Below are 26,190 nucleotides of genomic sequence, written 5' to 3'. Positions count from 1 at the left end.
ACATTTATACCCTTTCACCAAGCAATAATCGAGAATGGTAAAATGATTCAGTTACAATCATGTTAAAAAGCAGTGATTATTATAACTATGGTGGCTAATGTAAAAAAGATACCATAACAAGTGTTGTTATTCATGTGGAGAAACTGGAATCCTCATACCCTGCTGGCAGGAATGTCAAGTGGTGCAGCCATTTTGGAAATCAGTTTGACAAAACCTCGAAATCTTAAACATAAGCTACGACTTTACTCCTAGGTAAATATCCAAGAACACTCAAAACATACATCCACACAAACACTTGTACAGGAACCACAAAATATTACACTCCACACCCTTTATGATGGCAAGCATTAAAAAAATGGCAAGGATGTAGAGAAATTGTGCATTGCTGTGGGAATTTAAAATGGTGCAGCCTCTGTAGAAAAGTTCAGCAGTTCCTTAAAAATGGAGTTACCATTTAATTTAGCAATTCCACTTCTGGATATATATCCAAAAGAACTAAAAGCAAGGGCTCAAACAGATATTTGTAAATCCATGTTCATAGCAGCATTATTCACACTAGCCAAAAACAACCCAAATATTCATAGATGGAATAATGAGTAAACAAATTGTGGTATATACATACAATGGAATATTAATCAGCCTTAAAGAGGAAATTCCTGCATATACTATGCAACATGGATAAACTCTGAAGACAAATGCTAGGCGAAATAAACCAGTCACAAAAGGGCAAATATTGTATGAGTTGACTTATGTTAGGTGCCAAAAACAGGCAAACTCTTAGAGACAGAAAGTAGAATATAGGTTACCAGGGACTGGAGGTCAGGAGACTGGGAGTTACTGTGTATTGTTTGAGATGATGAAAAATTCTGGAAATGGTAGTGGTGATGGTTGTACAATATTGTGAATGTATTTATTCTCACAGGACTATAAACACTAAAATGGTAAATTTTATATTATGTATGTTTAACACATTAAAAAAGGCAATGACAAAAAACCCATACATGAATTTTTGCAACATAATTCATAGCACCAAAACAGAAATAATCCAAATGTCCATCGTCCCCGATGAATGGATAAATAACATGTAATATATTCATACAATGGAAAATGTCACTCAAGAATAAAAAGTAATAAAGTACTGATTCATGCAATACTGGATGAACCTTAAAAACAGTATACAAGTGAAAGAAACCAGCAAAGGCCACATATTGTATGATTCCATTCACATGAAATGTTCAAAATAAGCAAATGGATAGAGACAGTAGACCAGAGGGATCTGGGGTGACAGGGGAATGAGAATGACTGTTAATGGGCATGGGGTTTCTTTTTGGAATAATGAAAATATTTTATACTTAGATAATGATGATGACTGCCCAATTCTGTGAAAATACTAAAACCACTAAACTATACATTTTAAATAGGTGAATTTTATGATACACAAATTATATCTTCACTAAATATGTTACCCAAAAAAGCAACTCTTCAGAAAAAAGTTTAAGAGCTCCTTAATTTAGGACTTTTAGAGGAAGCTACTATGTCAAACCCTCACATATCATTTCAATGAAGGGAGTACTGTTCATCACTATGAAGGGTTCAAACCACACCTTAGATTGTTAAGGGGTTAAGAGTTTGTCTTGTCTCTTTAATTCCTTAAATCAGGAGTCCTCAAACTTTTTAAACAGGAGGCCAGTTCACTGTCCCTCAGACCGTTGGAGGGCCGGACTATAGTTTTAAAAAAAACTATGAACAAATTCCTGTGCACACTGCACATATCTTATTTTGAAGTAAAAAAACAAAACGGGAACAAATACAATATTTGTATTTGCATGTGGCCCGCAGGCCATAGTTTGAGGACCCCTGCCTTAAATTGATTAGCAGTACATGGTAACTATCATTGTGGGAAAGGAACAGACTCTAAACAGTTGCCATAGCAGCTCAATAGCAAAAGCACCAAGAAATTAAGGATATAAAAGGCTTAGAGGCACCGAAACCGGTTTGGCTCAGTGGATAGAGCGTCGGCCTGGGGACTCAAGGGTCCCGGGTTCGATTCCGGTCAAGGGCATGTACCTGGGTTGTGGGCACATCCCCAGTGGGAGATGTGCAGGAGGCAACTGATCGATGTTTCTAACTCTCTATCTCTCTCCCTTCCTCTCTGTAAAAAATCAATAAAATATATTAAAAAAAAAAAAAAAGGCTTAGAGGCAAAGTGTTATAGAGAAAACAGTATAAAATTCAAAATCAGAAAACATGATATCAAACTCCACACACTTAACAGTTAGTTGTGTGCCCTAGAATTCAAACTCAGTTTCTTTACTGAGATGGGGTGGAAAGAATACGAATTTTATCCTGTTCTACCAAAGTATCTCTCCAAGTCCTCTTTTCCATTCTATCTTAATGCCTACAGCTTGCCTGAATCTATCCTTTTCAACGTTCTCTTTCAGGACAGTCTCCATAGGCATTGAAGCCTTCACTGTTTTCAAAGGAGAACAGGGTCATACACTGAGTTACTGTTCACAGGAACCATTTTTGGGTACACGTGACACATCCTGAGAGAGATATAAAACAAGAATAAATTGTGGAAAAAAACTAAAATTAGAAGACAAGAGAAAACTTGAGTCTAGGGGTATTAAGACACTTCATTTAGTCAAGAAAAAATCTTTAAAGACAAAGTAAGTACTCAACATATGTTTTTTTAAAATAAATAAATAAATAAATAAAAGATCCCTAGAATTGAGCAATTAGCAATAATTCCCAGAAACTTATTAGATGGTCTGTATGACTTCCCACAACCTATTCAACTTCAGAATAGCACTTACACCTGAGAATGTTGAGATAAATTTCTAAAACACTTGAGAGGATTTTTTCTGGATTTAGAAAAATGTTTGTTTTTTTTAATTAATGGAGCCTCTTAGCATATCAAATAAATGAAATCAACTTCACCAGTTTTCAAAATTTTAAAAATCCAATTCTTTTTCTGTAATTGTAAAAAATATATATATTGAAAGATTTTAAGAGTTAAAAAAAAAACAAAACACTTAGGACCAAGAATATATAAACTTAAATGCAGAGTACAGAGAAACTATTAAAAAAAATCCTATAACCAAATTTAAAAAAATTGATTTTGTGTCTTAAAGTGTCAGGGTCTAAGATATATTATTGTCTGATTCAAATAAAAACACAAAAGCTGAATTACTGGGGAAATCAATAAAAGCTCCAAGGGTGTTATGTAAACATCTTAAACATGTTATTCCCTTGCACAGGATATTGTTCAAACCTCTGAGTCTGCTAGCAGTATTAAACAGCACCCAGAGATAAAATGGACTCTGAAATCTTCACTGAAAGTATTTCTAGCATTCAAAAATATAAAGAGCAGTATACCCGTGATTGTTATTCTCCTTTCCTCAAATACTAGTATTTCCACATGTGCTTATTCAAAAGCTCCTGTACATGACCTTCTCCTTTTCAAAAAGTCATCTTCCTCTTTACAGTTCAATTCCCTAAAACAGTGGTTTCCACTCATTCTCTCATTATCTGAAACTCTCCACTCCTCTACTAAAAATGCTCCAAGAAATCATTAGCCATTTTTCTCAGTCCTCATCCTCCTTATATACTCTGCAAAATTAGCCTTTTCTTAAAACAATCCTTCAGTTTCCAGTAATTCTCCTATACCTCTCTGCTGGGGTCCAGCCCCAGCAGGTCCAGGGGTCCCCAAAAGGTGTGGATGAGTCGGCGAAGAAGGAATGAGACGGGGACAGCGTTCTGTTGATCAGCAGCCTAGCCAGGATCTCCAGCCAAGTTCTGTCCAGGATCTCTAGGCAAGTTCTGTGTTTTATTGTCTTGTTACATCTGTATTTATACCAGTTGATTTTAATCCTGTCAATTTCTATTGCAAAGGGGTTAGGGCGTTTCTTATCTCCATTCCAGGGAGTAAAGATTATGTAGCTTAAGCGTGATTGTTTGTAGTTAAAGTGATTAACTACCCGCCTGGCAGTTAGTTAAGGGGTTTTATCCCCTCCTTAACTTCAGGGAAAAATCCCTACCTGGGGAAACAACCTTTTTCGGAGAGGTGACCTTGGTTAAAACACATAGCACCAAGAAGGTGAACAAACATATTAAGAACAGTATGCCATATATGCCAGGTCCCTTGAAACATATGCTGTGCAGATGTTTCTTCCCTGCAGCGACTGTGTCAAGCAGCAAGAATGGACCGGCTTCCAGCACCTCTCTTTAACCCATGCTCTGAATTCTTTCCTTCCCTGACAAAAGTATTCTTTCATTCAAACGGTCAATAAATATGTACCAAGCACCTACGCATGCTAGCCAATGTGTGAGGCACTATATTATGCTAACAGTGAACAAAAGGTCCATGCTCTCATGTACTTGACATTCTCGCTGACTATTTCAAGGTTTTGGCCCAAGTTCTATTATCTAAAACCCATTGAACAGAGGTAGGGGCAGTTCTTTCCAAAGTATAGTCCATTCATATTTGTTGAGAATGTATAAGCCACAGTAAGCAAAGATTAACCATGACAGGCCAGACTGCATACACACACACACACACACACACACACACACACACACTCACTCAGGCACAAACTTCTGATTAATTATTTAAAACTTGAAAATAATCAGCTAATTAGTTGTAAGCACCACCAAACTGTAAAAGTACGTAATAGTGGCACGTTGCATTGTGGTTTAATGACTTACTTTGTGCCATCATATTTCTAGTTATTTCTTAATTTCCAGGTCAGGAGACATCAGAACCAAAGCTTTGTCTGGACTTACATTGCTACTATTGTTAACACATTGGTTACAAATTACTACCACGTGAAAACTCTCTAATTCATTCCCAAATATTTTATGTGACATTTGGTAGAAATGTAAATAGGACAATTTTGTTACAGATTAATTTGTACAGTAAATATAAAGTTCAATGACCATAACATGTATGTACTGTGCAACTTATTTTGAAATAACAATCTCAAACCTTCCTAATAACAACATTCAGAAATGACCATGACCATGTGGGAACACAATTTGATCATTGAGGAATCTTGAAATTATCTGCATTTTGGTCAGAATCAGACATATTTGTCGCAGCATTTTAACAAGTTGCATATTTGCATACCAAAGGGGAAAAAATACCCCATTCATCAGATTTTAAAAAATTAGTGGAATTCTGAATCAGAATTTGAGCCACAAAAAGCAGCTTTGGAAAAGTCCCTTTTCAATTAATGTAATCCTTTCCAGAATTTGAGTTTAACCAGGATCTTGTGCTAAGTAAACAAGGTGCTAAACCTAGTCTTCTTGGCTTGACAAGTCAAACAAACATGATAACTACAGTATTTCAGAATTGCAATTGACAAAGGAAATAGAGATCATAGAATGTTCTCTATGTAAACTACTAAACTTAACTACAAATGGAGCAGATGCTGTAAATCTTCATAGACTTATTTTTGATCCATAGTCCATGTAGATCAAATTGCACCAATAGTACTTTTTCCCCTGCTAAGAAAAAAACTCATCTTCCTAAGCAAAAAGTAACTTTTCTACATGTGTAATGTTGCAATGCATTTGCTGTAAGACTTTGCTTACAAAATAGAAGAATATCTTCTCTACCAAGAAGTTAACTTTAGAGAGTGCTCTAAATCCTTTCCTCTTTCATTCTTCCTCAAAACAAAGTTCTGAACTGTTCTTTTCTATACACAGGAGGTGACTTTCCAGCACTTTTAATGCAAAAAGTAATGCATCAGGGTTCCACCACCACCACCTAAGCAGTAGTTTATTTGGAAGCTGAAAACAGATTGTATCTTTGCCTAAGAGAAATAATACACTGAAAACAGCAAGAGTCAACACAAAATAGCACAATGTTTCTATTACAAATTTCTACATTATCCAAAACGTAATGAGAAAAGAAATACCCCAAATACTCCTTTTCTTGAAACCATCATTTTGGAAAATAAAGGAACTATTGCAAATAAGGTGATAACACTTTGCAACAACTGGAAAATTCTTTCTAAGGGTACTTTATCAATTGGAGATCATAATATAGCAAAGAAGTAGATGACAGATTTATATTTCTCCATGGATTCCAATCATCAATGATAATTTATTTGGAAAAAGGGGATCTCATTTATTTCATATGTGACTACATCTAAATAGAATCTATAATATAAAGCTCAAGATTTTCTGGTATTTAATCACACACCTATATGAGATAAATACATCTTTCTATGTGTCACTTTTATATTTCAAAGCAAAGGCTGGAAACTTTTTAAAGGGAAAATAACCATAAACAAGTTATTTTAAGAACTTAATTCTCCAACATCACTGAATAAAAACAATAGAAAACAACAGAAAAATTACTGTGCTGATAAAGTTATTAACACTATGTGATTGCTTATATGTTCTAATTAAATTTTATTATGTTCTCAGTATATAAATAAGTAAATCAAAATAAGTTATAATTCTATTTTTGTATATGATGTACATATACAAATGATATAACGTATCATTGTTATATATTTACATAGATTTAATATACTATATATATAAAGCCCTAATATGCAAATAGACTGAACGGCAGAACTGAACAACCAGTCACTATGACGTGCACTGAACACCAGGGGGCATACGCGGAACATGGTGGGCATCGGCCAAGGCGGGATGGTGGAGCAGGTGAGCAGGGGCGCCAGACAAAGGCAGGGCGCTGGTCACTGTCATCGGGGCAAGCCTCTGGTGGTAACTGAAAATTCTGTGCTCCCCCATGCCACTAGCAGGTGTGAGCGCAGCAGGCGCTGTCAGCGCGTGGGAGCCGCGGCGGCAAGAGCAGGGCTGCCGGCAGACAGAGGACCGGGGGCCATGGCAGGAGGGGCCGGGCGAGGGCGCGGAGGATGGGCCAAGACCCACCCCTGTGCCCACCGCAGCCTTGCAGCCCACAGTTCTTTCAAGGTGCACGAATTCATGCACTAGCCCCCTAGAGCAGTGGTCAGCAAACTGTGGCCCCTTGAGTGTGGCTCTTCCACAAAATACCACGTGTGGGCGCGCACGTACAGTGCGATTGAAACTTCGTGGCCACACTCAAGGGGCCAAAGAGCCGCATGTGGCTCACAAGTTGCAGTTTGCCAACCACTGCCCTAGTGTATTATAAAATACATTTAGTTAAATATTAATATAAATTAGACACATATTATCTAGATGCTATATGTACCATAATATCTTAAGGTAAAAGAACTAGTCTCTTTAAGTGATTTTTTGGCAAGGGATATGTGAGCACATTATGAAATCCGAAGAGATATAAAGCTATAGTATATAACGCTCTATATCACAGCCCACCATATCAATCATGAAGGATTTGTCATCTGATCACCGTAATCCTGTCCTCTCATCTCTAACAAGGCAACAACAATAATTTATAACTTCCATTTCTCAAAGATATGTTAAAGGAGCCAAATGAGATGATATCCTATCTAATAAAAGAGAAACATGGTAATTAGCCATACCTCCGCTACCCTACCCATTGGCTAATCAGGGCGATATGCAAATTAACTGCCAGCCAAGATGGCGGCCGGCAGCCAGGCAGCTTGAAGCGAACATGAGGCTTGCTTGCTTCAGTGACAGAGGAAGCCAATGTTCCCCGACTGCCGCTGCCGGCCGCTGAGCTTGCAGTTTGAAACATTGTTACAAATATAGAAGCTAAACAAAGCCCCAGAAACCTGCTTTCAGCCAGCCGGGATCTAAGAGCTGGAGTTGAAACAGTGTTTCAATTATAGACCCAAACTAACCAGATACCTGCTTTCAGCAGCCGAGGCCTAAGAGCTGGAGCCAAGTCTCAGAGCTAAAGCTGGCCCAGAATAAAAAAAGAAAAGAAAAAAAGGAGCGGCTGGGAGCTTCAGTCACCCGCCAGCCTGAAAACAGCCCTCAGCCCCTCACCCAGACTGGCCAGGCACCCCAGTGGGGACCCCACCCTGATCCAGGACACCCTTCAGGGCAAACCTGCCGGCCCCCACCCGTGCACCAGGCCTCTTTCCTATATAGTAAAAGGGTAATATGCCTCCCAGAACCAGGATAGGCAGAGCCGTGAGGCCTCCCGGCATCGGGATCAGCGTGACAGGGGGCAGCACTCAAACCCCCTGATTGCCCTGCGGCTCTGTGTGTGACAGGGGGCGGGGCCACAACCTCCCTATCTGCCCTGCTCTGTTCATGACAGGGGAAGGCACCCCAACCCCCTGATCAGCCCTGCTCTGTGCCTGATAGGGGGAGCTCCCCAACCCTCTGATCGCCCTGCGGCTCTGTGTGTGACAGGATGCGGCGCCCCAACCCCGATTGGCCCTGCTGTGTGTGTGACAGGGTGCGGCGCTCCAAACCCCTCCCGCCCCCCATAGGCCCTGCTCTGTGTGTGACGGGGTAGAGCCATAACCTCCCCATCGGCCCTGCCCTGAGTGTGACAGGGTGTGGCGCCCCAACCCCCTGATCCGCCCTGCTCTGTGTGTGACAGGGGGCGGTGCCCCAACTCCCCTATCGGCCCTACTCTGTGAGTGACAGGGGGGAGCTTCTCAACCCCCTGATGGGCCCTGCTCTGTGCGTGACGGGGGGAGCTCCCCAACCCTCTGATGAGCCCTGCTCTGTGCGTGACGGGGGGAGCTCCCAAACCCCTGATGCCCTGCAGCTCTGTGCGTGACATAACCTCCCCATCAGCCCTGCCCTGAGTGTGACAGGGTGTGGCGCCCCAACCCCCCTGATGGGCCCTGCTCTGTGAGTGACAGGGGGCAGCGCCCCAAACCCCTGATGGGCCCTGCTCTGTGCGTGACAGGGGGTGGCGCTGCAACCTCCCCATCGACCCTGCCTTGAGTGTGACAGGGGGCGGTGCCCCAACCCCCCAATCGGCCCTACCCTGAGCGTGACTGAGGGTGGCATCACAACCTCCTGATCCGCCCTGCTCTGTGCATGACAGGGGGTGGCGCCCCCAACTCCCCAATCAGCCCTGCTCTGAGCCCGACCAGGGGCTACACCTAGGGATTGGGCCTGCCCTCTGCCACCCGGGAGCAGGCCTAAGCCAGCAGGTCGTTATCTCCCGAGGGGTCCCAGACTGCGAGAGGGCACAGGCCGGGCTGAGGGACCCCCCCACCCCCCGAGTGCACAAATTTTTGTGCACCGGACCTCTAGTATATATATGTGTGTGTGTGTGTGTGTGTGTGTGTGTGTGTGTATGTATATATATGCATTATATAAAGAATAACGTTCTATAAAATATATTTTCTTATATCTTCATGCTGAAATTATTGAATACCACCATAAGCAATCAGTTTTATATAACTGCTTGTAAGGAAAGCACACAGTATAGCATTCCCACCCAACTATGAAAAGCTATGTTAACTTAAGGATAAGAAAAAAAAAAACCTTATTTAACCTTCACAAGAAAAAGGAAGAAGAGTTAAAAACGCATGATTTGTTAGTCATTGTATTTTCAGCTAGGTCAAAAGGCTAGCCCTTAAAAACAGATATACATTAAATTTCAGGATATAACTTTAATTTTCATTGGCTTTTATCTTACTGTTCTTGCAGTTCCACAAGAAACAACTGTCTCTTACGTACCTAACATGAGGGACTTATTTGTTTCCCATCTATATTTTTCAAAATCTAAATAAGTCACTTCAGACATTGTTACATTTTAAAACTGTATCATTCTATTCTACTCTGCTAGAGAATGTGACTTCCAAAAATACCAGTATTTAGATAACTTCAGAAGATATTCACATATCATTCCTAGGGCTAAAATAATAAAAAAATTGAAGTGCCCAAGCAAGGCAGAACAATACACAATTCTGGCTTTAAATTTCTTTCAAATGTTTTTTAAACACTGCTTAGCAGCTTGAATATAATCAGCACTTAATGTTTATTGAATGAAGTATGAATGAATGCTTTGCTAAATTTTATTTTTCTTTTTGATACATGGAGGGGGATAGGCATTGCGTTGGGCTTATACCTAATAGAATACAACTTTCAGCATAAACAGCAGAAATGATTTGCCAAGCATATTTTATCAATTCTGTTCAGAAAGCCAGCTGAGCCCTAGCTGGTTTGGCTCAGTGGATAGAGTGTCAGTCTAAGGACTGAAGGGTCCCGGGTTCAATTCAGGTCAAGGGCACATGCCTGGGTTGTGGACTTGGTCTCCAGTGGGGTGTGTGCAGGAGGCAGCCAATCAATGATTCTATCTCATCATTGATGTTTCTATTTCTCCCTCTCCCTTCCTTTCTGAAATCAATAAAAATATATTTAAAAAAGAAAAGAGAAAGCTAGCTGAGCACTGCAATACATTTAACTGGGTGTTCCAGAATTACCTGAACTGTGGCACTATACTGAGATAGGGAAAGCCCCTGTACTCTATGCTCTAAGTACAAATAAATGTTAACATAGTAATTAAATCCTCGAAGTAAATTATTATTTATGAATTACCTCTAAAATCAATAAAACCTGAATTACAATACATTCAGGTAAATAGTATAAATAAAAATAAATAACATTTCTAATCTGTTTGCCTTCCGCTTATCTATAATAATAAAGCATATTATGCTTTATTAATAGAATTGTAATAATAATAATATTATTATTATAATTAGACAGGATGTCCTTCCAGAACACCTTCTGGACAAAGCCAGGGCTGTGAGGGAAGCCTGGGTCCTGGGTGCCAAAGGGAAGCCAGTGCTGGCAGCCAGGGGAAGGAAGACCTACTCTTGCATGAATTTTGTGTATCAGGCCTCTAGGAATCTATAAAATCAGTTGTCACTTAAAACCCATATTTCAAACTGTTCAATTCCCTGCTTTCAATTTCTATAAATACCCAGAGTCAAACTGATTGATCATGTGGTAGTTCTATGTTTAACTGTGTTGAGGAACCACTATACTGTTTTCCACAGTGGCTTCACCATTTTATGTTCCCACTATCCATACACAAGGGTTCCAATTCCTCCTCATCCTTGTGAACAATTGTTATTTTCTGTGTTATTTTTTTAAAATAGCTATCCTGATGGGTGTGAGGTGGTATCTCATTGTGATTCTGATTGGTGTTTCCTAATGATCAGTGATGTTGAGTGGCAATTCATGTGCTTACTGGCCATATTTATTCTTCTTTGGAGAAATGTTTATTCAGGTGTCCTTTGTCCATTTTTGAATTGGGTTGTATATTTGTTGTTGAGTGTAATATTACCATTTTTATTAACATTTTTGAATATTTCAAATTATTTTTCTGAATATATATCTATGTGTATACTAATTTTATAAAAATTAGACCATCTTCTAGTTTTTAATCTTTAAAAATGTTGAAGTATAACACACGTACATTAAAGTCCAAAATACAAATACAATTCAAATCAAATACTCAACCACCACACAGGTTATGAAATAAAATACTGCCAGCTCCTGGAAATTCCCTTCATGCCTATTACTCACCCTGTAGTAGCTACTGTTCTGACTTCCATGATAATCCTTTTCTAGTCATTCGTCAAAATTTTACCACTTAAACATGAACCCTTAAAAACACAACACTTTTGTTTTACCTATTTTTAAAATTTGATATAAATACAATCATACAAAATGTAATCACATAAAAATGTCCATACAAAATGTCCCTATTTTAGAGGAAGACATAAACAAATAGAAGAATATACCATGTTCATGGAATGGTAGAAATCAACATCATTAAAATGTTATACCACCCAAAGTAATCTATAGATTCAATGCCACACCCATTAAAATACCAACGGCATACTTCAAAGATCTAGAACAAACTCTCCAAAAATTCTTCTGGAATAGAAAAGACCCCGAATAGCTGTAGCAATCTTGAGAAAGAAGAACAAAGTTGGAGGGATCACAATACCATATATCAAGCTATACTACAAAGCCACTGTTCTCAAAACTGCCTGGTACTGGCACAAGGACAAACATATAGACCAATGGAACAGAATAGAGAATCCAAAAGTCGACCCAAGCCATTATGGTCAATTAATATTTGACAAAGAGTATACGTTAGAGTCAAGACAATCTCTTCAATAAATGGTGTTGGAAAAATTGGATGAATACATGCAAAAAAATGAAACTAGGCCATCAACTTATACCATACACAAAAATGAGCTAAAAATGTATAAAAGACTTACACTTAAGGCAGGAAACCATAAAAATCTTAAAAGAAGCCATCAGCAACAAAACAGTAGACATTTGTCATAGCAATATCTTTACTGATACAGCTTCTAGGGCAGGGATGGTGAACCTTTTGAGCTCAGCGTGTCAGCATGTTGAAAAACCATAACTTAACTCTGGTGCTGTGTTACATATAGAAATTTTTTGATATTTGCAACCATAGTAAAACAAAGATTTATATTTTTGATATTTATTTTATATATTTAAATGCCATTTAACAAAGAAAAATCAACCAAAAAAATGAGTTCGCGTGTCACCTCTGACACGCGTGTCATAGGTTCACCATCACTGTCCTAGGGCAATGGAAACTAAGGAGAAAATAAACAAATGGGACTACATCAAAATAAAAAGCTTCTGCACAGCAAAAGAAACCATCAGCAAAACAAGAAAGCCCACTGCATGGGGGAACATACATGCCAATGTTATATCTGATAAGGGTTTTGTCTCCAAAATTTATAGGGAATTCATACACACAACAAAAGGAAGATGAACAGTCCAATCAAAAAATGGGTAAAGGGCCTAAATAGACACCTTTCCAAAGAGGACATACAGAAGGCCAAGAGACATATGAAAACATGCTCAAATTCACTAATCATCTGAGAGACGAAAATCAAAACAACAATGAGGTACCATCTCACACCTGTCAGAATGACTATCATCAACAAATCAACAAATGACAAGTGCTGGTGAGGATGTGGAGAAAAAGGAACCCTCATGCACTGCTGGTGGGAATGCAGACTGGTGTAGCCACTGTGGAAAACAGCATGGTGTTTCCTCAAAAAATTAAAAATAGAACTGCCATTTGACCCAGTGATCCCACTTCTAGGAATATATCCCAAGAAAACAGAAATACCAATCAGAAAGGACATATGCACCCCTATGTTCATAGCAGCACAATTTATAACTGCTAAGATTTGGAAATAGCCTAAGTGCCCATCAGCAGATGAGTGGATTAGAAACCTGTGGTACATCTACACAATGGAATACTATGCTGCTGTAAAAAGGAAGGAACTCCTACCATTTGCAACAGCATGGATGGACCTGAAGAGCATTATGCTAAGCGAAATAAGCCAGTCAGAGAAAGATAAATATCACATGATCTCACTCATTTGTGGAGTATAATGAACAACATAAACTGATGAACAAAAATAGAACCAGAGTCATAGACTGTCCAACCTATGAGGGAAGGCAGGGGGTGAGGAGGTAAGAGATCAACCAAAGGACTTTATGCATGCATATGAGCATAACCAATGGACACAGACTGAGGGTGGGAGGGAATGAGGGCATGTACTGGGGGTTGGGAGCGGCTGGGGAGAGGTCAATGGGGCTTATGAAATACATTAAACAATAAAGAATTTAAAAATTTTTTAAAGTCCCTATTTCAGGATAATTAGATTAATTTTCTCCTCATTTAAAAAAAATACGTATTTATTGATTTCAGAGAGGGAGAGAGCGATAGAAACATCAACACTGAGAGAGAATCATCAATTGGCTGCCTCCTGCACACCCCACACTGGGGAACGAGCCCGCAACCTAGGCATGTGCCCTGACCAGGAATCGAACCATGACCTCCTGGTTCACAGGTTGACGCTCAACCCGAGCCATGCGGCTGGGCTCTCCATTTTTTGTAAGGTGATATCTAGTCTTCCCAGAACCCCAAGCTGTCAATATTCTTCTTAAACAACAGGTTCCATTCTCTTTCATATTAAATGCATTTATTTACTGATTATATCATGTCTGAAACTTCAATCACCTACTCCTCAAGTGACATTTTAAATCTCTTCTCATATTTCAAAGCTTATGAAATGGGAAGTACTGAGAATACTACTCACCAAATGCACAAAACTTTGAAAAAGACCCTGTTATTCTCAAAACAATTCCTATTAACAACAGAAGCTTCTTTATGATACTGCTACTTTTACAATTTTAGGAAAAGTTTAGCAATAATTTAACATGAGTTTAGCAATAAATTAAAATGACTTTAAAGTCAAAGTTGTACAAATATTTTAAACTAAGCAAAACAAACTCTGAATACCAACAGCTATACAATTAATGTCTATACAAAAAAGATTTTTTAATCATGACTTTAGATCTTCAGGAATTATTTCAGGAAGAAAGCCCAGAAAATGAGACCTTATGTTCAAATCCAAGGCTGATTTCTTCAATACTATGAAGAGCAATTACCAATGTTTGAAATGTAATGTTAGCATTTTTTATTTTAAAAAAAACCTGTGGTTTATAGTAATTAAATGTAGATCATTTCAAACTAACCATAAGCAGTTTTACAAGGATATCTCCACATAACTACATGGCTGCAGTTTCAGAAAGTTTGAGAGCTGAGGCAGTTTCTGATAACCTTAGCTTACCATAAAAAGTGAGCACTATACCAGTAATTACACAGCTCAGAAAAACACAGGAGTCTGAAAATTTATATGAAATGACAAGGTGGTATGTTATTGAACATGATTTTACAAAACTGTGCATTCATTCATACATATACATTCAGAAAATAAACATTTACTGAGCCACCTGCTATCAGCCACTGCCTTTGAGAAGGAGTTCGCTATGGAAAGAACAATGATAAACCATGTAATCGGATAAATTATAGTATAATATGTTAGGTGATACAATATAACTTATCCTATATAATATAGAGAGTAGATTCCTCTGATGAACTCATTCTGAAATACACATTATCTAGAACTTGTTGAGTAGAATTGGTCCATGAACCAGCAAACGGCCATCACCCAGATGCCAGTCAGTCAGAAATACAGAATCTCAGGTCCCAAGCAAATCTACTAAATCAGAATCTGCATTTTTAACAAGATCCCCAGGTAAACCCAATGCATTTAAATTCTGAGAGGCAATCATCTGAAAACCAGTAAATAAGTAAAAGTGATATCTGGTACTTTTAAGAAGCTTCAGGCCCCATCCTGAGCCTTTTTACAAAAATATACACAATTTTAACAAATTTAGCTACCTAGGTTCACAGATTAGGAACAAATTGGGAAATAGCAATAACAACAAAGAAAAAAAGTGGGAGAAAACTAATAAAAAGCATTCTCAAATGGGATCTCTGTAGAAGGCCATTTAACAGCAACAATCTACTCTAACTACCCTAAAGCTCTATTAGTACAGAAGTGTTACAGTAACTGACTTCCTTAAATGTGATTCCTCTAACTAGACCACATATTCCTTGAGGACAGGGACCTAGTTTTATTCCTAAGTAGTTACATTTGTAAAGTGGATGACCCCATGTCACTAAGATGAATTTAGGTTAGGCAATGAGATGTATAACACACTTCAGAAAAATTTCCATCTGAAAAAGTTATCAAAAAAATGTAAAACCTCCCATTCTATAACAACCCATTCATCAAGCACTCTGAAAGCAGAGGCTTTACGGAACCCTGTGCTCCAAATCTGAATGTCTCTTCTGACTCTACTCAGACTCACTTCTAGGGGGACTGGTGAGTGGAGTCAGCAGAGAAAAAGGAGAAATATTAGGAGAACGGAGGGAGAGCAGAAATCACAGAACACCTCAGGGTTCCTCCATTCATGACAATAAAAAGAGCAAAAATAAAAAGCCACAACAAAGAGACAGCAACCCTAGAAGAGAACCCAGACACATGCTCACAATCCTAACCAAACAATTCCTCAAAGACACCTTAACTCTAGAAACATTTCCCTCCTGGCCTTCAACAAGGTGCTAACAGTTTAGGATACAATTCTTTCTTCCAAAACAGCAAACTTCACGAAGCTTTATCATTACTCTCCGAACAAATCCGTTTTCTTGCCTATGTCTTTGCTCATGCTCCATTCAGGGGCAGTTTCCATTTGTTGATCTAAATGCATTATCCAAAGTTAATCACTAGCCATGTGTGGCTATTTATCATTTAACATGTGGTTAGAACTGAGATGTAGAGTAAATGTAAAATACGCATTGGATTTTGAAGACTTGGTACAGAAAGATGTAAAATTATGTAATTGTTTGGTGGTGTTTTTTTTTACAATGATTACATGTTGAAATAATTAAATATTAACTTCACCTGTTTCTCTCTCTTTTTTTAAAAAATATATTTTATTGATTTTTTTACAGAGAGGAAGGGAGAGGGATAGAGAGTCAGAAACATCGATGAGAGAGAAACATCGATCAGCTGCCTCCTGCACATCCCCTACTGGGGATGTGCCTGCAACCCAGGTACATGCCCTTGACCGGAATCCAACCTGGGACCCCTGAGTCCGCAGGCCGACGCTCTATCCACTGAGCCAAACCGGTCAGGGCTCACCTGTTTCTCTTTAGTTGTTAACATGGCTATTAGAAATATTTAAATTACCTATGTGGCTCACAGTATGCTTGTACTGGACAGCACTGATCTAAATCCTGCTCATTCTTTAAGGCTTTGTTCAAGCACCTCTCCTCCCATGAAGCTTTCCCCAGTAGCTCCGAGTGGGCGTGGTTTCTGCCTGCTGACCTCTCATAACACTTTTATCCACACTCCCAAATAACTGGATCAATTTTACCTTGCTACTGAGTGTACCTGCCAGAGCTCCCCAACTCCAATATAAGCACACTGAGGAAAGAAACTACAGTATCTAGGGCATCATAAATCTCCCCCCTACACCTTGGAGAGTACATGCACTAATGCTTGACGTCTGCTGACTGAGAGCTGAATTTCTCATGTACTATTTTATCTCTCCCTTTCGGTGCTTTCCATTTTTCTCGGGGATTCAAGTCCATGTGGACACACGTCCTGGATTATTCTTATGAACAATGCCGGTGAGCTGTATGCATGTAGCACGAGGAACAAGGAAATTTAAAATTATCGAATACACGTGGTCAGTACGTTTCGAACAATTGTAAACATTCGACAAGCCTCTCAAGGTTCCATTTTTTTTTTTATAAGACCCTAAAACTGTATTATGAAGATCAACTATTTCAAAAGTAGGAGCCTTTCCCAAAGGTGAACAACACTGGGTGAGTAATGTCTCGCAACAATTATTGGAGATGCTCCCCCCAGCCCGAGCATAAACCAGGTGAGCATGCAAACGCGGGGAGCAGCAAGAGCGAGGCCCCGCATCGCATCCAAAGCTGTGAAGATGGAGCTGGGAGGACAGCGGTAGGAAGGGAAACGATGAGTTATGAGCAGGAGACGAATGCTGGAAACTAAGATTAATCTAAGAAACTAAGATTTAAAAAAAAAAAAGTATCTCAACTCTGTCGAAGGGATCCTCCCTGGGTGTGTCTGTCAACCTCTGCACCCGCAGGCGGAGGGAGCGAGAGGGAGCGACGGCCCTTCCCTCCCATGGTATTCGGGGGCTCAGGCCCGCGCCCGCGCACTCCCCGCCCCAGCAGCCCACCCGACCTCCCGGCCGGGGCCTCCGGCCAAAGCCAGCCCAGAGCCACCCGCTCCACCCTCTGGAAGCCGGTGGACCAAGCGGGAGGGCCGAGCTGAGGCCCAGCCCCTGCACGTCGGACACCCCTCTCCCCTCGGGTCGGGCCTTAGCCCCGCCGGCACCTGGGGGCTGAGGCGACCGGGCAGGCGGAGGGGGCGGGGCAGGCGCTGGGGCCCGGCGGGGCCCGGCCTTCGCGTCCCACGCCGGCGCCCCCGGGTGCCTCCGAGACGGGCAGGGCGGTGAGAAGGCAGCCCGGAGAGCGGAGAGAATCAGCCCCGGGCTTTCACTCACCAGTGGCCGTCGCTAGACTGTGGCAGTGGCAGGACCTCTTCTCCTTCCGCCATTGCTGTTGACGTCCACGTCACTTTGCCGAAAAGTGGACCCGGAGCCGAGACCAACTCAGACTCAGTGTCGTAAAAAGTGCTCGGAAGCCTGGGATTGAGATTCTGGAGAGCGAAAGAAAGAGGGAGGAGGCCAAGGGTCGGGAGGAGCGCAACGTCACGACGTCCGGGGCCAAAGGCAGCTTTGGGGGCGGAGACTTGGCGGAGGCTGCTGCCCTTCCGAAAACTACAGGTCCCAGGATGCCGCGGGCCCCGGCCGGGCGGAGTGGGCGGGGCTTGGTGAGGGCGGAGGTCGAGGTGCGCGTCGCTCCAAGGCGTCCAGTTGGCGTCCTCATTCCGTCTTGGCGTGGCCCTTACAAGGCAGAATGGAGTCCTAACTAGTGGAGGGAGGAGGAGAGGTGGGGAGTCCACAGGGAAGGCTGAGGTAGGAGGAGAGCCACGTTCCAGTCATTTCCTTCTTTAAAAACTGGGTTTGAAGAAAGATGGGGGTGTTGGGCGGGGCAGGTAAGAGATCAATCAAAGGACTTATATGCATGCATATAACAGTGGACACAAGACACTTGCGGGGGGCGGGGGGGGGGGGGGGGTAGAGGAGGCCAGGGGAAGGTCAATGGGGGGAAAAAGGAGACATATGTACTACTATTTGTAATACTTTAAACAAGAAAATAAAATTTAAAAAAAGAAACACATGAATAAAAAAGAAAAGAAAGAAGAAAGAAAGAAAAAAGGAGTGGAGTGTAAAGAAAAGACCAGCCCACCCCTATTTATTTAGTGCGGTCAAAAGAACGAATGGGCCCTGACCGGTTTGTCTCAGGTTCGATTCCGGCCAAGGACGTGTACCTTGGTGGCAGCACATACCCAGTGGGGAGTGTGCAGGAGGCAGCTGATCAAGGTTTCTAACTCTCTATCCCTCTCCCTTTCTTTCTGTAAAAAAAGACAATAAAATATATTTTTTAAAAAGAACAAATGGAGGCTTACATACTTTATGTCTGAATACTTAAAAGTTGTCTTATTTTTAAACAGCTAAACAGTAAAGGAAATACGTTCTCGTTTTTCAACTTTATAAGTATAGTAATATGCCATTTAAAGCTGGCATTAGAAATAGACAAAACATTGTTTATGAATAGATACGTACTTTTAAAAACTTCAGGGGAATGATATATAGAAAAATTGGAATGACAGTTCTCCAAGACAAACGCAGCCAGACATTAGTGAAAGCAGCAAAGACAGTTCCGGGGAAAGAGCTGAGCCCCACTCAGATTATGCAGAGGTGGCCAAGGGCTTCAAAGGGAGGTGAGGGTGGGGGAGAGTGGGCCTCATCAGTGGAGAGGTGACAAGCTGCAGAGGGTTGGTCAGTGTGATTGTGGCGAGGCCGGCTGTGTCAGCTAGCTGGCAGTGCTCGAAGTTAGGATTCTGTCCTCCCACAGAGACTGGGAGATGGAGGACCTATCTGCCCTGATGATTACGTGGCAAAGGAACGGCCCGCAGGTCTTGGGGAAGAACAGTTCTAAATTAGAAGAGATACACATTCACGATGGTAAGCCCTTTCCGGTAAATACTCCAAGAAAGAGAGGTAAGCAGCCTATCGTCAGGTGTTGGCTAGAAGGAACAGTAAATTCTGGCTGCGTGGAACTTTCTCAGTCAGGCATTTTAGTGGGGAGCTGGGGTTCAATGAGGGGCTGGGGTCATCCTAGGGACACTGCCTTATGTTGCTAGAACCTGTGCTAGAGTTTGGCCAAGCCTCTTAGTGTAGGGGTTTGGACAGAGTTATCAGCAGAAAGTTCTGCATCATATAATGTAGTTATATTTGGGGGAGGGGAGGAAATGGCTTCATATATATATGTATAAATATATATATATATATATTTAAATATGTCTTTATTGATTTCAGAGAGGAAGGGAGAGGGAGAGAGAGAGAGAGATAGAAACATCAATGATGAGCAGGAATCATTGATTGGCCGCCTCCTGCATGCTTCCTACTGGGGATTGAGCCCGCAACCTGGGCATGTACCCTTAACTGGAATCAAACCCAGGACCCTTCAGTCCGCAGGCCATTGCTCTATCCAGGGCTTCCATTACATTTTTAATATTTTGTTTCTTAAGAGCTCATAAGTGGCTACGTGGTTGTTCAGTGTTCTTTAGAGAGATTGTACTTTGGTCTCTAAAATATTTCATAATTTAAAAAACTATTTGATTAAAGTAAGCACAAATCATAGTACAACTATTTTATTTACAATAAAAAAACATGTTCACTCTATTCCCGAAGGAGAGTAATACAGAGCTGCATGTTATTGGACCTACTTTCAAGTCCAGGATCTACATAATGTTCACTGCTTCTATGGGGAAATTTCTTTTAAGATGGAATGATGGTTTAGAATCTAAACTTTAGATCCCAACTATCGGAAAGAATAAAAGGATAAAAGGCAAGAATCTAGGTCAAATTACCATCCTAATATTCAGGACCTCCACTGGGTCCCTTCCATTGTTGTCAGTGGGTTTTCAAAGTTGGTATTATTATTATTATTATTATTATTATTATACTTTTTTATTGATTTCAGAGAGGAAAGGAGGAGTGATAGAAACATCAATGATAAGACAATAATTGATTGGCTGCCTCCTGCGTGACCCCTACTGGGGATTGAGCCCACAACCTGGGCATGTGCCCTGACTGGAATCGAACCTGGAACCCTTCAATCCACAGGCCTATGACGCTCTATCCACTGAGCCAAACCAGCAAGGGCTAAGTTGGTTTTAAAAACTGTTAAGTCGGTGACATGACAAGCAGTTGTTCATTGGTTAAGGTGATTCTAATCCTCAAATGCAGTTCATTTTGAGTGTAATTAAATCAGTGACTGCTTTATACACCGTGTGGTAAAAATATTATTCCATTAAGAATATATCACTCGCCCTAACTGGTTTGGCTCAGTGGCTAGAGCGTCAGCCTGCAGACTGAAGGGTCCCAGGTTTGATTCCGGTCAAGGGCATGTACCTTGGTTGCGGGCACATCCCCAGTAGGTGTGCAGGAGGCAGCTGATCGATGTTTCTCTCTCATCCATGTTTCTAACTCTCTATCCCTCTCTGTAAAAAATCAATAAAATATTTAAAAAAAGAATATATCACTTGACAACTTTCGAGCAGTTCTTCATTCTGTAGAAAGGATCAGAGTCAACTTCATGTGCACGCAACCCGTGCTTGCGAGGGCCCTGCACATGGTTTAGTGCTCTGTGATTATCATCTGAAATTCTCTCTAATTTTGGAACAGGAGGCCTCTCTTTTTCATTTTGCACTAGGTCAGCCACAAATTCTGTAGTCCATACTAGATAGAGTCAGTAAGATATGATACCTAATCCTTTGGGGGACGAGGTTTCAGTTGAAAGTGCTTAGCAATGTTTTCTGAAATTTTTATGGCATCTGTTCTTTACTCACTACCCTGATCTATGTTTTATTGAGTATTCACTCTGAGGTCATGATATTCACCAAAATGACATTATCTTCCTCCAGTGGTAATTCTGGGAATCTGGTTGTTAGGTCAAGTCCTTGAACTTGGTATGTCTTTGGTTCCTCTTTTTTGAACAGGTTCCACTGGTTCACTCTATCATGTTTGCTTGGGTTTAGCTTATTGATATCTGGGCTGTTGAGTTACTGCAGATCTCAGTGGCAGGTGACGGCTCTGCCCATAAGCCCTTTCTCCTTTTTCTCTTGCTCCTAGACTTTCCCCTCACCTTGCCTTGTCTTCTGGAGGGACAAACACCACACTGGGTTGTTGATCTCCAGGCTACTGCGTTAGTGTTGATGAGCTTTCTGATCATAAGTTCTTCCTCTTGCTCTGGGTCAGATTTGTCCACATTTTTCCCAGCACACCTCACTTCCTGAGATGACAAGGACCACACTATGCCTACAGAACACTTTCTAGTTGGCTGCAAAAACTTATAGGTGTAACTTTCTGATTATATCACTCTTGACAGTTTGGCTCAGTGGATAGAGTGTCAGCCTGAGGACTGAAGGGTCCTGGATTCAATTCCAGTCAAGGACACATACCTCAGTTGCAGGTACAATGCCCAACCCTGCAGGAGGCAACCAATCGATGTCTCTCTCTCACATAGATGTTTCTTTCTGTGTCTCTTCCTCTGCCCTCCACTCCCTCTAAAAATCAATGGAAAAATATTCTCGGGTGAAGATTAACAACAACGACAAAAACAAAACTCAAAGTTTTACCATTTACCTAGATTATTATCTGCTTCAAAAAAATATAAGCTTGGAATTATAAGTAAAATTTGCTTAGTTCTCATAGTAGATTTCTGCTTAAAATAAAACCGTTTTCAAGAGCTAGAGACAATTTTATTATGATGCCATTTCCTGTATTTTCTTACATTACTCTTTTCTCCTAATTGTAAGATTTCATCAATACTGGGAGCTCTCTCTCTGCTTTTATATTTCTCTATATGCCCCTGGAGCAGAGGGAATTGGAATCTCTTATTTCATAGACCTCATGCTGTATAAGGTGATGCTAACAGTGGTGACCATATGGATCTGTGCATTCATCTGTGTGGTCAACCTGCAAACTCATCTGTGTGGTCAATTGCTATGTTAGTGTAGTAGTGTTTATTTCACTTTTTAAATAATACTAGTACAGCCTTTCTTTTAAAAAAGAGAGAAAAATGGATCACAGTTCTTTATCTTTTACTCATATTCAAGCAATCTTTTCTTGAGTTTTATGCATTTGTAGGTGAAGATAAAGACATAATAAAATGTATTAATATGTGGCTACATTAAAAATTACCCCAAAACATAGTGTCTGAAAACAATAAACATTTATTATCTCACAATTTCTGTTCTGGCTCAGAGTCTCTTGAGGTTACAGTCAAAATATTGGCCAGGGTTGCCGCCGTGCAGTCACCCAAAGGCTTCTCTGGGGCTGGAGGGCCCACACCCTTGGTGGCTCCCTCACATGCCGGAGAAGTTGGAGTTGGCTGTTGGTGGGAGCCTACCGTCCTCTCCAAACGAGCCTTTCAGTGCGCTGCTTGAATGTCCTCTTAACATGGCAGCTGGCTTCCCCGAGCAGCCATTTTCAACCGGTGTGCCGCGAGAATTTTTAAAGCAAGCAGTACCTGACTACTTTGTCAGGGACACTGACCTCTTTGCCCTTATAGTGTCAAATTAAAAAAATGACAGCAGCCCTGACCAGTTTGGCTCAGTAGCTAGAGTGTTGGCCTGTGGACTGAAGAGTCCCAGGTTCGATTCCGATCACGGGCCTGTGCCTTGGTTGCAGGCACATCCCCAGAGGGGGGTGTGCAGGAGGCAGCTGATCGATGTTTCTCTCTCATCGATGTTTCTAACTCCCTATCCTTCTCCCTTCGTCTCTGTAAAATATCAATAAAATATATTTTTAAAAAATGACAACAGCCATCACAATGATACCTATCTGCTGTGAATTCCCTGTCTTGAACCATAAATATATAGGTCATATACTAGATTAGTATTATTGGTCACATTGCATAATAAGGTTGCATCTAATTGGTTAATTCTTGGTACCAGAAATCCTTACATACAAGTATAGGCATCTGACTTTTTAAAAAGTCACTGTGGAGCAAAAGAAGTAGGTAATTACTATTATTATATTTTGTAAATCAATCAAAATTATACATATTTTTTTCACATCAGCAAAAATATGTATTTTTTGGTGTGCCATAGAATTTTAGTAAGTAGTTTATGTGTGCCATGGGGGGAAAAAGGTTGAAAAATCGCCGTCCTAGAGTGAGAGTTCAAGAGAGACGAAGATTGAAGCCACAGTATTTTGTATGACCTAGTTCTAAAAGTTACACTCCATCATTTCTGCAATAGCCTATTGGTTATAAAAGTCAGCTCTATTCAACATGGGAGGGAACGATAAAAAGGCAAGAATCACCGAGGACCACCTTGGGGGCTGGCTGCCTCTCAAGGTGATATTAGATCCTGCACATTCTTTGACCAGCCATACTTGCCCCTGAGATTCCCTGCTCATATCATTCCAGCTCTGCTCAAGTTTCACCTCCTCTGAACTTGTGAAAGACTGTCAGCACTGTCATCTGGGCACTAAGTAACACGTCATCTTGCATTCTTTAACTCCAAAAACAGCAACCATTTTTAAGTTCTTTTATAATCGCCAGTATGCCAAACCCAGGGCTGAGAGTATAGATGGTGCCCAAAAGTTCTTGTGGAATAACAAAATATTGACTTTTTTTTCCTTCAGATATGTTGTGAGAGTTTCAGAATTCTAAACTTTATCAGGAGTTTTTGTTGTTATCTTACAAGGACAAATGTCTTCCCAATTAACCAAAATTACTTGTTATTTGTAACTTTAAAATTTCCTCAGCACCTGTATTCTAAGACTCTTTAAGCTACTGAAGCCTTACATATAATGATGAACAAAAACCAAATTCCCATTCACTGATGACAAATGAACAGTTGGCAGCAGTTTCAACATCTGCTTTCAATTCATTTAAAAGTGTTGAGCAAACAATGATAAAAAAGGGAGCTGAAAGCTGTAATGTTTCTCCATTGTCCTCCTGGTGTTTGTCTTTGCTAATTGAAGTTGCCTTTTAAAGATTATGTATACGGACCCAGAGGAAGCATTTGGGTAGGGATTGACTCATCCTTGGTTTGGGATGGTTGTGCTTTAATGTGGGAGCCTGATGCACCCTTTCCTCATCCCAAATTTGTTCCCTAATGTTCCAGACAAAAGACTCTTATTAGGTTTGACTCACTGCTGGTTGGAAACAGGGACAGTAAACAATATATTAGCTGGAACTAGCTTTAGTTTCTTTTTTAAAATTCTTTATTGTTTAAAATATTACTTATGTCTCCTCCCCCCACCCCTCCTTTACCTCTCCCCGGCCACTCCCACCCCACCCCCCCCAGCACATGCCCCCACTGTCTGTGTCAATGGGTTATGCTCATATGCATGCATACAGGTCCTTTGGTTGATCTCTTACACACACACCCCACCCCCGCCTTCCCTTTGAGGTTTGACTGTCTGTTCAATGTTTCTCTTTCTCTGGATTGATTTTTCTTCATCAGTTTATGTTGTTCATTATATTTCACAAATGAGTGAGATCATGTGATATTTATCTTTCTCTGACTGGCTTATTTTGCTTAGCATAATGCTCTCCAGGTCCATCCATGCTGTTGCGAATGGTAAGACTTTTTTTGTTTGTTTTTTTTTTTACAGCAGTGTAGTATTCCAGTGTGTAGATGCATCACAGTTGTTTAATCCACTCATCTGCTGATGGGCACTTAGGCTGTTTCCAGATCTTAGCTATGGTGAATTGTGCTGCTATGAACATAGGGGTGCATATATCCTTTCTGATTGGTGTTTCTAGTTTCTTGGGATATATTCCTAGAAGTGGGATCACTGGGTCAAATGAGAGTTCCACTTTTAATTTTTTGAGGAAATTCCATACTGTCTTCCACAGTGGCTGTACCAGTCTGCGAGCTTTAGTTTTAAAAACTTCTTGCTTTTTTGTGAGTACACACATATGCACACATACACAGAATCTGCAAACAGTATCCTTAGACAATGGCTGTGCTATTCTTTATGTACTATCTGTCTCCAACCATCTCATAAACTTTTACCCATCCTTTTAGGCACATGTCTTGCCAAATAAAATAGCAAGGATTCATCTAAGGTAATTGGATGGAATTATATACACTTTGGGTGATATATACTTTTAGCAATATGTATAAAAACGTATTATGTGTTACAATTCCTATATATGTTATTTACAGGCTGGTTTCTCTAATACCCATGCTAAGTTATACAGATTATCACTGTCATTTCTACATTTTAAATTCACGCAAGAAGAATACAAAATTAAATAAAATTCTTAGGATATAATGAATATGAAAATGATCACAGATAAAAAAAGCATTACAATTTTTAGGTAAAGAATTTCTTCTTATGATTCTGTTCACATTTTTTTTTTTTTCTGGACAGCGTCAACCACTTCTCTGTTGTTAATTCCCACCTATAACCTGACAACTCCTATATCTATCTTTCCAACCCTAGCCTTTCTTTTGTAGTTTGCACCTATAAATCTAGCCATACTGGGAGCTTACACTGGATGACTGACAAATACTCCTAACTGAATATTCTAAAACCAAACTCATTATGCCTACCTGCTTCCCAGTCTCTATGATTGCCACAGAGGTGAATAGTTTTGTCAGATACCCAGTCATCTAAGCCAGGCGCATGGGAATTATTACAGCTTCTTTCCTTCTTCCT

The 26,190-nt window shown here is 40.5% G+C and overlaps 1 protein-coding gene across 2 annotated transcripts in view; it reads right to left on the bottom strand.

Moving 5' to 3' along the window:
* The window catches only part of TBC1D23 (TBC1 domain family member 23), a 67,279-nt gene extending 49,250 nt beyond the window's left edge, over nt 1-18,029 (bottom strand). The window contains exon 1 of one of the 2 annotated variants that reach the window (XM_081086729.1): nt 17,881-18,029. In XM_081086729.1, the coding sequence (XP_080942855.1) occupies nt 17,881-17,933 (53 nt within the window). In that variant the 5' untranslated portion in view covers nt 17,934-18,029. The remainder of the gene's footprint in view (nt 1-17,880) is intronic. The other variant, XM_081086730.1, reaches the window with a different exon arrangement.
* Nucleotides 18,030-26,190: the final 8,161 nt, after the last annotated feature.

The sequence above is a fragment of the Myotis nattereri genome, assembly GCF_964212035.1.
Source record: "Myotis nattereri genome assembly, chromosome: 3".
Classification (NCBI taxonomy): Eukaryota; Metazoa; Chordata; class Mammalia; order Chiroptera; family Vespertilionidae; genus Myotis; species Myotis nattereri.
The sequence above is the reverse complement of the archived record's forward strand: the minus strand, read 5'-3'. Positions and strand labels throughout refer to the sequence as shown.